The sequence below is a fragment of the Populus nigra genome, chromosome 17 (genome assembly GCF_951802175.1).
Source record: "Populus nigra chromosome 17, ddPopNigr1.1, whole genome shotgun sequence".
NCBI lineage: Eukaryota > Viridiplantae > Streptophyta > Magnoliopsida > Malpighiales > Salicaceae > Populus > Populus nigra.
The window spans coordinates 9,280,111-9,293,441 of record NC_084868.1 but is presented as its reverse complement, the minus strand read 5'-3'; the positions used below and the strand labels follow the sequence as shown (position 1 = coordinate 9,293,441).

At 34.4% G+C, this 13,331-nt stretch overlaps 2 protein-coding genes across 3 annotated transcripts; both read left to right on the top strand.

The window, feature by feature from the left end:
- The first annotated feature begins 2,642 nt into the window (after nucleotides 1-2,642).
- LOC133677382 (DExH-box ATP-dependent RNA helicase DExH1) lies at nucleotides 2,643-9,842 on the top strand. Of its 2 annotated transcripts, XM_062099412.1 has the most exons (16): nucleotides 2,643-3,042; nucleotides 3,221-3,366; nucleotides 4,034-4,133; nucleotides 4,205-4,420; nucleotides 4,572-4,667; nucleotides 5,364-5,639; nucleotides 5,751-5,954; nucleotides 6,069-6,225; nucleotides 7,049-7,137; nucleotides 7,415-7,629; nucleotides 7,803-7,962; nucleotides 8,098-8,371; nucleotides 8,458-8,650; nucleotides 8,759-8,945; nucleotides 9,128-9,496; nucleotides 9,588-9,842. In XM_062099412.1, the coding sequence occupies exons 1-16, from the start codon at nucleotides 2,752-2,754 to the stop codon at nucleotides 9,717-9,719; spliced, it is 3,105 nt and encodes a 1,034-aa protein (XP_061955396.1). In that variant the 5' UTR covers nucleotides 2,643-2,751; the 3' UTR covers nucleotides 9,720-9,842. The 2 variants fall into 2 exon arrangements, with proteins under 2 accessions (XP_061955396.1, XP_061955397.1); XM_062099413.1 differs by lacking the exon at nucleotides 2,643-3,042 and having other exon boundaries at nucleotides 3,229-3,366; nucleotides 4,030-4,133.
- Nucleotides 9,843-12,459: 2,617 nt separating this feature from the next.
- Nucleotides 12,460-13,105, top strand: LOC133676449 (large ribosomal subunit protein uL15x-like). Its single transcript, XM_062098091.1, has one exon. The coding sequence runs from the start codon at nucleotides 12,547-12,549 to the stop codon at nucleotides 12,985-12,987; it is 441 nt and encodes a 146-aa protein (XP_061954075.1). The 5' UTR covers nucleotides 12,460-12,546; the 3' UTR covers nucleotides 12,988-13,105.
- The last annotated feature ends 226 nt before the right edge of the window (nucleotides 13,106-13,331 follow it).

Sequence of the window (13,331 nt, the reverse complement as noted above, 5' to 3'; positions counted from 1 at the left end):
AATTCACAATTCACAACTCAGCAACAACAGCACTCTAAATTACAATAAATCCAAATCCAGGGTAAGAAAAAACAGAGTCACACACACACGGTTAAATTTGAATATAAAATTCATAGGTAAACTCTCAATAATAGATAGAGTTACGGAAACTTTGAATCAAAATCTCAATCTTTAACATCATTAAACTGTAAAGAAACAGACATGGTAAGAAACTAAGAAGCTTACCTCTGTTCTGAGCAGTGAGCACTGAGGCTGAGCATATCAATATTGCAGTCAAAGTTGGAGCCTGCGAATCCAATCAAACTAATATTAACATCAGAGTAAGAAACGGACAGGGAAAAAGAAGCACCCCTGACACTGGTAGTTATTGACAGAGAAGAGAGAATCAGTGAATTTTTACAGGAGGTGAAACAAGATAAACAGAGTAACTTACCTGGTGAAGACTAGAGAGACGCCGTTGTTGTTATGTGGGCTCTGGTTCTCACGGTGGCTGGTGAAAAGGACGCCATCAATGATGGAAAAATAAAAAAAATAAGGGGCGAGGGCTGTTATGGAGTACCGGTGGATGATGGTTGATTGTTGGCTGGGAGAAAGAGATTAAGAGACTGGATCATTTAGAAATCCTCAATGAGGATTTAGAATTTTAGGATTTCAATTTTGGGATTTTTTATGTTCTGATTCTTCTAAACGTGAATGGTGAATGTGAAGAGAAGAGAGAAGACTGATTCAGTGAATTTGCTTTTGATCTGTTAAAGCCAATAGGCGGTTGCCACCTGGCAGCAACATTGCATTCTTATTCCCTGCGGGTAAACTCGTTCAATCGGTGGTGAAATCGCGATTTTACGCGATTTCATCCAATTTTAACGATTTTACCCGATTTTACCTGATTCCGAGTTTTATACACGATTTAGCACGTAAAGCCTATATTAACTCGTAAGAATATACGATTTTACGAGTTGAATCGCGATTTTAACAACTTCGATTGGAGCAACGAATTTGGTATAAATTAAGTTTACAATATCTCTATAACTACAACCCGACATATAAGGGCAAGTTGTAGTGTCTTAACCATAAGCACTCTATAATCCAACATGTGATAGCCATCAGTAGCCATTCAGGAGTTGATTCAAGAACAAATTGGTGTTGTGAAGGTCGATTTGAGTGTCAAACTAGAGGCAGAGGATGAAGAACAAAGTTGGAATCAATGAGAGTAGATAATGGTATACACATCAATTTATTATCATATCACTCATGGACATCTAAGAGATTTTCCTCCCCCTCCCCCTTTACCTCCACCTCTAACTTCTTTTCCAGTGTATTAAGATATTTGTAATTGAATTTATAGTTAAATTAATAATATAAAATATGTTCTTCAATTTAATTTAGTTGTTTAATATTGTTTAATGTCAAATTATTTTTATCCAAACAAACATGTATTAAAAAAATAAATTACTGAAATACTAATGGAATCACCTATTGACATAAATATTCCGTTGGTTATTAATATAGTCCTATTTTCCTTGGAGAATTTTAAAGAGTTGTGAGTTATTTTGATATTGGCTAATGGATTCACCGACTGAATTACCGATAGACTTGAAATCTCTAATGAAAAACCCGTTCCCGACAAGCTTCCATTGATAATTTATATGTCAATGAGAATACAGCTTAAAGGCCAATGAAATATTCTATAAATAAAAATTAATTTTCTGGTTGTGTCAAGAAATTCGATTCTATTAGAAATTGAAAATTATTTTTCAAAAATACCCTTTTTTTATTATTATAAAAACCTTAACTTACGTCTTTTCTTTCCCCCACTCTCTTTTTGTCTGTTCTTCATCAATAAAAAGGCTTTGGACACGAAAACAGTGGCTATATCCCCCAATAGCCCCCATTGTTTCTACTTGGTCCAGTCTATTAGGGTCATGTTCTGGTCATGGAAGGGGCAAAAGATGCAACGTTTTGGCACCTCCTTCCAATTCTGATTCCACATAAGCATCAATTCCAGAATCACTATGCCCAATACTAGTAGAACAAGTATTTATTGTATAGCCCTTTTCTAAAAGAATATCTTTACAATTGATCTACCATTGCTCTTTTCTTATAATGCAATATTTAATTTCATATTTATTGTGTGCATGAAACTTTCTTTGTTTGCTTTCTTATTTTCCTCAGTGGATGAAGACTCCCCCCACTATGAGCGCATATTTATTTCAATAATTGATAGTAAACTCTAACTAAAAGATCTACCTCTCAATGGAAATATAAACTTGTAATGAAAAATATTTATTGTAAAAAACTAATTTATAATTTTAATTAATATTATAAGTATTATAATTAAATTAAATTATATAATTTAATATTTTATTTTAAATATAAAAATTATAATAAATTATTTATTATTTTATAAATTATAATAGTACATAGTAATGTTTCAAAAGCTTTATTAGAGCCGTTTGGATTTTTATTTTGAAAATTTTGATTTTAATATTTATATATTATTTTGATAAATTAATAATAAAAATATTTTTTTTTAAATAATAAAATATTATTTTGATATATATAATAAAAATATTTTAAAAAATAACTATAATCACATAATAAGTGGAAAAAAAAGAAAGGAAAAGAAGAATGTTTCTCGCACGCGCAAACTGCGAAAGTCAAAGCAAAGCCCCACAGTTTCACTTCCCCGGTGGGTTGCAGAGTAACAGCTTTCCAATGTGTTCCTCCCATTATAAATAAATAATTTAATTAATGTTTCTAGCTCGTCGCTCACTCGGTGCTCCCTCTTGCTTTTCCAAACATCTCTTACTAGCCGCGCCTGCGTTATCTTCAACAACTCTCTCGTACATTCATCGAGACATCTCAACTCACGCCATGTCACGCCGTCCTAATTTCCAAGGCGGCCGTCGCGGAGGCGGAGGTGTTCCCGGTCGTGGTGGTGATAGAGGTCGGGGACGAGGAGGACGTGGAGGAGGACGTGGTGAGCAGCGGTGGTGGGATCCTGTTTGGAGAGCGGAACGATTGAGACAAAAACAGAGTGAGGTATTGTTTTCTAAATTAAATTCAATTTGTATTCATTAACTGTTAATAACTATCTAGTTGGTTTTAGGGTTTTTAGGGTTCTAGACTAATTAAAGATTCAATTTTCGCTAACTAGATTTTTTCTGCTAGTTATATTTATATTTTTTTAAATGCATTCTTTTTCACTGTGGTGGTGAAGATGGAGGTTCTTGATGAAGATGAATGGTGGAGTAAAATGGAGCAAATGAAGCTTAGAGGGGAGCAAGAAATAATAATGAAGCGTAGTTTTAGCCGTGATGATCAGCAAAAGCTGTCTGATATGGCTTTCGAATTGGGGCTTCACTTGTAAGTATGCTTAACTTCCTAATTTTTATACTGTATTGATATATATTTACAAGAAGTGAACTATATAAAGTAAATAGCTTGATTTGGTAGTGATGTGTTAGGAATTTAATATAGAAATGCTTAAGAAATGGTTAGGATAATTACACTGGGAAAGGAATATAGTCAGATATTCAAATTTGGTTATTGGTATTCACACGAAGTTTTTAGAGGACTATTAGGATTCGACTGTTTGAATATCTTTTTGTTTGTAGGTGCATAGGGTGTGTTTATGTCTGGAAAAGAGCTTTTTTTTCCCAACATTTTGTATCTCCATTTTGTAGTTCATTTCTTCATGAAAACATGGTCGGTATTTAAAACTGGAAAAGTTTTTTCTGAGTTTGAAAAAAATATCGGAGAACATGTTTGCTAAGTATATTTTTTATTATAATATGGTAGCTGGTAAGTGGAGAAGTTGAGATACTGCTTTTTCTGAAGTCAAAAGAGAAAATTTGGAGATCAGTAAGACTACAAAAGGATACTTTTAATTTTCTGTAAAATTGGAAAAATAGTTGAATGTCCTACATGTTTCTGTGTTCTTGAAAAATCTTCTCTGACGAAAAAGATTCTTGGCCTTTTTATCATGTGTCTGAACTTACAATATCTTCATTTTGTACTTGTGGAAAGGAAGCCATGCATACAATAAAGGCAAAACCCTTGTCGTTAGCAAAGTTCCACTACCAGATTATCGAGCTGATCTCGATGAGCAACATGGATCCACACAGAAAGAGGTAAAAGCATTGAAGTTTATAAAACTCAAATGTCTTTTCAGGTAAGTTCTCATTTTTTAATCTTTCTGCAGATCCAAATGCCTACAGAAATCGAGAGGAGAGTTGGAAATCTTTTGAATAGCTCACAAAAAGCAGCAGCTGGAAATGAGTCCGATGCAACTTCTTCTCAGGGAGGCAAACATGCATCTCTTGGTGGTAAAATAGTGAAACCTGCTTCCATGTTGGAAATAGATGCTGCTAAGGAGAAACAGAGTATTGAACTAAAGCAGAAGCAGGATAAATTAAAGGTGAACGCATTAGGCTTTTTGTGTGAAGATGTTTTAACTTATCATATACTTAACTAACCAAAGGCATTATGCACTTGATTATTCAAAGTTGTTTACAAGTGGCTATGTTGAGATGTAAAGGTTTTTTATGTTATTGATTTCACACTTTCAGGCTAGTAGCAGCGTGAAGGAAATGCAGTCTTTCAGAGAAAAGCTTCCTGCATTCAAAATGAGAACTGAATTTCTGAAAGCAGTTGCAGAAAATCAGGTGCATTTTTCTTTTACTTCATTTTGGCAATCTTTCTCTGATGCATCACATGTATGTGGAAAACAATGTGTTTTCCTCAGGAGTCTCAGAACATTCATTTATTTTCAATTTAACTAAGGCCATTATCTGGTGGAGTGATCAAAAGCAACTTGATTATAGTCACCATATGCTCTGAGTTCAGCCTATTTAGTAATGTATCAGAACGCAATGATGATGTAGGGCCATGCTTCGGCATGATATGCTGTTGTGTTGAAAGTTAATATTCCTAATTGATTGTGGCAAAGGGATGTGCCTTTCGCACACCTGCTGGTTGTGCCTGAAGTTTGGCATATGGTTATTACACCTGTGGGCTTAATATAACATTTAATTATGATTAAAAAAAGCTTTGCTCTTAATGGAAGCTAACAGAATGGTGTAGTGTTTCTTTTCACTGACACCAATTGGTGGATTAACTATTTAGTATCCAATCAGAGTTAGTTGAATTTCGTCTGTTTTGTGGTTCATCTGCTTTCTCTCTCACGTTTTTATTCCTCTGCCCCCTCCTTTCAACTTTTTGAAGAACCATTTTAGGAGAAGTTTGGCCTGATGAATGTGTCATAAATAATTATCATTATATCTTATTTCTGACTAAATTCTTTGCTGCTTTTAGTGCTAAATTCTTATCTAATTTTCATTGTTTATGTGTGGCATTGACAGGTATTGGTAATTTCAGGGGAAACAGGTTGTGGTAAAACAACACAGCTTCCTCAGTATATATTGGAGGAGGGAATATCATCTCTACGTGGTGCTCATTACAACATAGTATGCACACAACCCCGCCGTATATCTGCCATTTCTGTTGCTGCACGAATAGCATCTGAAAGGGGAGAGAGCCTTGGTGAAACTGTTGGCTATCAAATTCGTCTGGAAGCATTACGGTCTGCTCAAACCCGGCTCCTTTTTTGCACCACTGGTGTGTTACTCCGGCAGCTGGTAATTGATGATACTGTGCATTTCCCATTTGTTATGGCCAAGCTTGAATAAACTTGTTAATAGGAATTTTATTCTTCAGCTTCCGTATCTATACTTACCCACTAACTACAGGTTCAGGATCCGGATTTAACTGGTGTGAGCCATTTGGTAGTGGATGAAATTCATGAAAGAGGAATGAATGAGGACTTCCTGTTGATTATTTTGCGCGACCTTCTTCCTCGGCGTCCAGATATGCGTCTTATTCTAATGAGTGCTACCATTAATGCTGACTTGTTCTCTAAATACTTCAGAAATGCCCCAACTATTCATATCCCGGTATTTTTGTGATTGTCATCTTCACTTTATAGCAGTGGAACACTTTTCTTTGAGTGTGTTCAATCATGTTTGAATGTTCCTATTATTCATTCAGTGATCGTGATATATTGGCAGGGATTAACTTTCCCTGTATCAGAGTTCTATCTAGAAGATGTGTTGGGGAAAACTCGCTATGAAATTCAAGAGTTGGACAGCTTTCAGGGGAATTCAAGACAAAGAAGAAGAGAGCAATATTCAAAGAAAGATCCTATAATTGAATTATTCGAGGCATGTTTAAACTCACTGAACTATATATTTTTTTATTTTTACCTCTCTCTCTCTCTCTCACATGCTCACGAGTGGTAAATATACTGTCAGTATAGCAGTTCTGTAAAGGAAGGTTCATTTCGTCAGTTTTTTTTTTTTTTTTAACAAAATCTTATAAAAAAGAGGGATTTAATTAGTTTGATTTCAAGTCATGTGGTTCATCTTGTCCCAAAATGGTTGCTTAAGTGATATCACTGTTTCTAGCTTTGATTCTTGGTGATTCTCATCACTATCCACACCCGACATGCATCCTCATTTTATGTTGGTGGATCCCTTAAACTGCAATTGGAAACAAATTGTCAAGTGCAGACAGTTGATCATTAGGTCTTCTAGGACAACAACTACATAGTTTTCCCATAGATTGGCATCAACTAGAATCAGTTTTAAATCTTAAACAGACAGAAAAAACACAACGAAAAACAAAAAGTTGTATTCGGGAGATCCTGCATTTAAGTAATTTTCTGCTAAGCATGCTTCTTGTGGAAGGCAGATTGGTGTAATGAGAGTCAATATTTGATATTATCTCTATGAATTAGGTGTGGCCGTGTATACATGCATTGAAATGATTGCAACACTTGTATTTGATATGATTCTCCAATTGCACCCATTGCTTTTGTGACCATTTGTAAGTTATTGTTGTTATTATTTCTGGTTTGTGCTAGGGAGGATATTCCTACACCATCTTGGTTATTTTAAGTGTTCATAGTTGAGGAATTAGTTCAGCTTAAGAATTTCTTCCTGTGGCTTTGTTATTTCCGACTGAGATATTGCTTTGCCTTTGTAGGCAGTTGATATTGGTTCTCAATATAAAAATTACAGTGCATCAACAAGACTTTCTCTGGAAGCTTGGTCGGGTTCACAGCTTGACTTGGGTCTGGTTTGTATTTTGAGAACTTTACTACTATACCAATGCAAAATTTATTGCGAACCGGAAACTTTTTTCTCGGATATCTGTGCACATCTGGTTATTGTTAATATCAGAAGATCTTACATGCTGTACTTACACCAGAACTGGTTCTTATTTTGCTATATCATTTGTTAATGCTATATATTTTTTGCTGGTCATATAAATCAATTTATAGCTTGGGTAATTGTAAATAGACTTTTATTTGTTTTCCATAGCATTATAATTATGTTTGAAACTTATATTCTAGGTGGAGGCAACAATTGAATATATTTGTCGTCATGAACGTGAGGGAGCTGTTCTTGTTTTTCTCACGGGCTGGGATGAGATCTCCAAGCTACTTGAGCAGATTAAAGGAAACAAACTTCTAGGAGATCAAAGCAAGTTTCTAGTCCTTCCCCTACATGGTTCAATGCCAACCATAAATCAACGTGAAATTTTTGATCGTCCCCCCCTAAACAAGCGGTACTAATCTTTATGTTAATGGTTGCACTAATCTTTAGAATATCTGTTTGTTTGCCTGGTCCATGTCATTAGAGAGCATTAGCTGAACTGTTTGTAATTACTTGCAAGCATTTTTTAATTTTAAATGATCTTTCCTTCCCTGAATTCTGAACCTTCCCTTCTACCTTTTGCAGAAAAATTGTTCTGGCAACAAATATTGCAGAGAGCAGTATTACCATAGATGATGTGGTGTATGTTGTAGACTGTGGAAAGGCAAAGGAAACCAGTTATGATGCACTGAACAAGCTGGCTTGTTTGTTACCATCGTGGGTTTCAAAGGCTTCAGCACATCAGGTATTCACTTGGAATCTCTAAAGAGTGGTGTATAATTAATATTCTCTCCTTTTTAAACATAAAACTAAACTCCTCTGTCACACCATGACAAATTAAAATCATTATTGTTTTCTTGGTGTTCTGAAACAATTTCAGAGGCGGGGGCGTGCTGGCCGATTGCAACCAGGAGTTTGTTATAGACTGTATCCAAAAATCATACATGATTCAATGCTTCAATATCAATTACCAGAAATACTGAGAACACCTTTGCAAGAACTGTGTCTGCATATAAAAAGTTTGCAGCTTGGAGCTGTTGGATCGTTTTTGTCAAAGGCTCTACAGCCGCCAGATCCTCTTGCTGTGGAAAATGCAATTGAACTACTTAAAACCATTGGGGCTTTAGATGATAAGGAGGAGCTTACTCCACTTGGTATGTGCTATTTGACTATTTTGAGTCTATATCTTATATGCATGCCTTTGGGATATCTGCCAAGTATAATTTATCATGCCTGACAGGTCGTCATCTTTGTACTCTCCCTGTGGACCCGAATATTGGGAAGTTGCTTTTGATGGGGTGTGTCTTTCAATGCCTCAGCCCTGCTTTAACAATTGCAGCTGCTCTTGCACATCGTGACCCATTTGTGCTGCCAATAGACAGGAAAAGGGAAGCTGATGCTGCAAAAAGATCCTTTGCTGGTGACTCTTGCAGGTTATTAAACATAGCCATCATGCTTCTTTCTGATTGCATTTTATGTTTTGTGATATGATGGGATATGTTTATGATGTTAAAAAGAAAGTGACAATGTCTTTAATGCAGCGACCACATAGCACTTGTTAAAGCTTTTGAAGGATACAAGGAAGCAAAACGCAACCGAAATGAAAGAGCATTTTGTTGGGAGTATTTCTTGTCCCCTGTTACTTTGCGGATGATGGAGGATATGAGAGACCAGTTTCTGAACTTGCTATCAGACATTGGCTTCGTTGACAAATCCAGGGGTGTTAGTGTAAGCTACTATATTTTCAATTATTCATGTTCCAGACAAAGACTTCCATTTCTGAGCCCAGGATGTGACCATTGATCATTTGTGCATAATCTCTATTTTCCACTTCTTTCTTTTGTTATGCAATCCAATGTCAAGAGACCTGTAGGTTCATAAAGTCAAATGCGTGTGTATGATTTTTGCAGGCTTATAATCAATATAGCCACGACATGGAGATGGTATCAGCAATCCTTTGTGCTGGTCTTTACCCAAATGTTGTGCAATGTAAAAGAAGAGGAAAGCGAACAGCATTCTTCACTAAGGAAGTTGGGAAAGTTGACATCCATCCTGCATCTGTAAATGCTGGGGTCCATCTCTTCCCTCTGCCTTACATGGTTTATAGTGAAAGGGTGAAAACAACTAGCATTTATGTCCGAGACTCAACAAACATTTCAGATTATGCTTTGCTTCTTTTTGGTGGTAATCTCGTTGCCAGCAAAAATGGAGAGGGTATTGAGATGCTAAGAGGTTACCTCCATTTCTCAGCATCGAAGAGTGTATTGGATTTGATACAGGTAACGTTTCTCAATAGGTTTCCCTTGAGTTTATGTTTCCTATTTATAATTTATATTAAAGTAAACACAATATTGTTTGGTGTGTCTGCAGAAACTGAGGGGAGAACTAGACAAGCTTCTGAGTAAGAAAATTGAGGACCCATGCCTGGACATTAACGTGGAGGGAAAGGGAGTTGTATCTGCGGTGGTTGAGTTATTGCACAGTTACAATGTAAGGTACTAAATTACCTTTCAACTGAGGACTTTCGACCTTTTTCATAGGATCCTGCCATTTGCATGTGATATTTTTGGTGATAATAATTGATATACAATTTTTGCTTGGCGAAATCAAACAAGATCTTCTTAAGTGCCTGTTTCAGTTTGCAATTTAGCTTGAATGTAACCTCGGGTCACCACCATTGCACAACCGTACTCGACACTAATAATCCTGCTTGTTTGCTTGGTAGAAGTAGAACTGATGATGTGCTTTGCAGTTGTTAAAACTATGGCCACGGAATGAACTGATTTATTTTAATCCTATTTTTAGATTGTTTTATTTTAGGAAAGGAAAACTTTTGCAACCTCTACTGCTGCTTTTCTCTCCCCATTTGCTTATTGCTTCGAATTTTCCTCATCACAGCATATATAATATGGATTCAAGCCCCAGCTTAAGTAATCCATTTTAATCAGGAAGAATTTAAAATTTTAGTTTTCTATTACTATGAACTCTCAAATTTTTACGTTTAGCTTGAAACCAAGGGAAGTGAATAGTCATTTTATACTAGTTTTTGTTTTTCTTTTCATTGGTTAAGGAATAAATCGCATTAGATCTTTGGTGGAGACCAAGGCTTGGTTGCATTGATAAAAAGGATAATGATATATGAAATATTTGGGTATCGTTCATAAATAGAATATTACTTTAATTATTTTTATATGAAATTGGAGTAAAAAATTAAAGTTTTATGTTTAAATGAAATATTTCTTGATCCAGAAAGGTTTTTTATTTTTTCAAATTTTCTCTAAGTTTGAAAATCATACTAGTATATTGGTTTGCACTCCGCAATAACAATTATATTTTTAAATGTAAAAAAAATGTAAGGAGTATAGAGAATATATTAAATGTCTTGGGTTTGGCGATAACCTAACTTTATTAGGTTTTGCTGGTTAGGGTTCATTAATTTATTTTCTCTTTACCATGTGAAAAAAAAATTACACTAGAAAAAAAAATAAAAATTTAAAGAGATAAAAAAATAAAAATGGACATATCCAGGTCTGACTGAAAACTGGATCCAATAGCCTGGTGTCTGCTGTGAGTTAGACTCAATAGCTATGTATGTTGTAAATAATTAAGTTTAACAAAGGCATTCAAAAATGTATTTTTATTATATATTAGAAAGATACTATCTTATTCTTTTTAAGTTGAAATATTTAAATAAAAAAAATTTATCATTGCACATTAAAAAAATATAACTTTTTTATTGTGAACATGAAATAAGTTTAACAGATGCATTCAAAAATGTATTTTTATTATATATTAGAAAGATACTATCTTATTCTTTTTAAGTTGAAATATTTAAATAAAAAAAATTTATCATTGCACATTGAAAAAATATAACTTTTTTATTGTGAACATGAAATAAGTTTAACAGATGCATTCAAAAATGTATTTTTATTCCACATTAGAAAGATACTATCTTGTTTTTCTAAGTTGAAATATTTAAATAAAAAAAGTTTATCATTTCACATTGAAAAAACATAACTTTTTTATTGTGAACATGAAATATATATATTAAAATGCTTCAAATCTTACATTAAAAAAACAAAACATTCTTCTAATATTTATATAGTAAACTTTAAAATTAGTTAATAACTAACTGAAAAATATATAAAAAAAAAAGTCTCTGGGTAGGAAAAAAAACACATTTGAGAAAAAAAAATCTTTACTAGGTTTTTTCCGCGTCACTCGAGTTGGGAGTTGACCCGGCGGGCCGACTGGTTTACTTCAAGCCAATTACAGGGCTGGATTTTGAATGAAACAGGCCCGATCAAGGTCTCAGGTCATCCATAATTTTTTTAAAAAAAATATTTGATATTTTAACATTTTATATAAAAAATTAAAAAAACAATTCATGTAGATATAGGCTATACATGGTATAAATAATTAAGTTTAAAATATTATTTCAAAAAATTATTTATTTTACATTGAAAAAATACTATTTTTAACATATTATGCGGGGTTAGATTATTTATTACAACTTTAGTCTTGGAATAAAAAATAAATATGCTTTTTTCTTATGGGTATTTTAGTACTTTTATTTTATTGAAATAATGCAATTACTTTGGTAATCTTATAGACAAAAAAATATTACTCCCTCGAAAGGTTTTTTTTTTTATCATTATACATTGATTATTTTTTTAAAAAAAAACATTTAGAGGTTACTCGGGGAGGGATGTTATTGTAATTATTATATATTAAATATTATTTTAAATTACCTTGCTGACACGTTGCATGCGTTAGAACGTGAATTACCCTTAACCATTCAAAGGTCTTTGAACAATAAACACGTGAAAAAGGCTAGCAATTCTTGGCAATATCAAATTTAATCTTATATTTTTAATTTTATGTTTTGCAAAATCATTATGTAATTAAATCTTGAAACAATTTTGGACACCTAAGGCATGCTAAAAAACGAAAGCATGGTCGTATCGGAAATGATTTTGTAATGATAATGAAAATATATAGATTGGATAGCAACATAATTTCATAAAAAATCTCAGGCAGAAATATAAATATCTCGTTCTAAAAAAAGAAAGAAAAAGGAAGAAGAAAAGGCTTCAATTTCCCTCACTGATATTTTTGAGCATATAATATCTCTTTAATCAGGTCCAGTATCTCAAAGCCCATTGAACGAAGAACTACCCCGATAACCTAGAGGACAAAACCGTCAACCACAAAATCCAATCACCACTATATATAGATCCATCCCAAACCCTAAATGACCCTGTGGTAGCTCACCCATTGCAGCCGTTCATAACCCTAAAGAAGCGATACCTCTCTTCGAAAACCAAAAATGACAACCCGCTTCAAGAAGAACCGGAAGAAGAGAGGTCACGTGAGCGCTGGTCATGGTCGTATCGGAAAGCACAGGAAGCACCCTGGAGGTCGCGGAAATGCAGGAGGCATGCACCACCACAGGATCCTCTTCGACAAATACCATCCTGGTTACTTCGGTAAGGTCGGTATGCGCTACTTCCACAAGCTCCGCAACAAATTCCACTGTCCCATTGTCAACATCGACAAGCTCTGGTCCATGGTCCCACAAGATGTCAAAGACAAGGCAACCAAGGATACTGTGCCCATGATTGATGTCACTCAGTTTGGTTACTTCAAGGTTCTTGGTAAGGGGGTTTTGCCTGAGAAGCAACCCATTGTTGTCAAGGCCAAGCTTGTGTCAAAGATTGCTGAGAAGAAGATTAAGGAGGCTGGTGGAGCTGTTGTTCTTACAGCCTAGGTTATGTTTCTTTCCAAGATTTTGACTTGTCCTTAAATTAAACGTGTTTAGTGATACTTTTGGATCCTTTTATAATTTTTATGTTTTTTCTGTTGGTAAATCGGGATTTTGCTTGTCACATGGCTTTTTCTTTTGGCTCTTTTTGATCCTTTCATTTGTTTAGTTGCTTGGATTGATGGTTTGATGATGCTTATTATGCTGTGTTTCTTGAAAATGCTTGATTATGCTTGTTTTAGCAATGATGTGTTCTTGAAAATGCTTTGACTATGCTTGTTTTAGAGATGATAGACATGGTTATGGGTGCTTTTTTGTCACTTGATGACCAAAGGTTAGGTGTACAAATC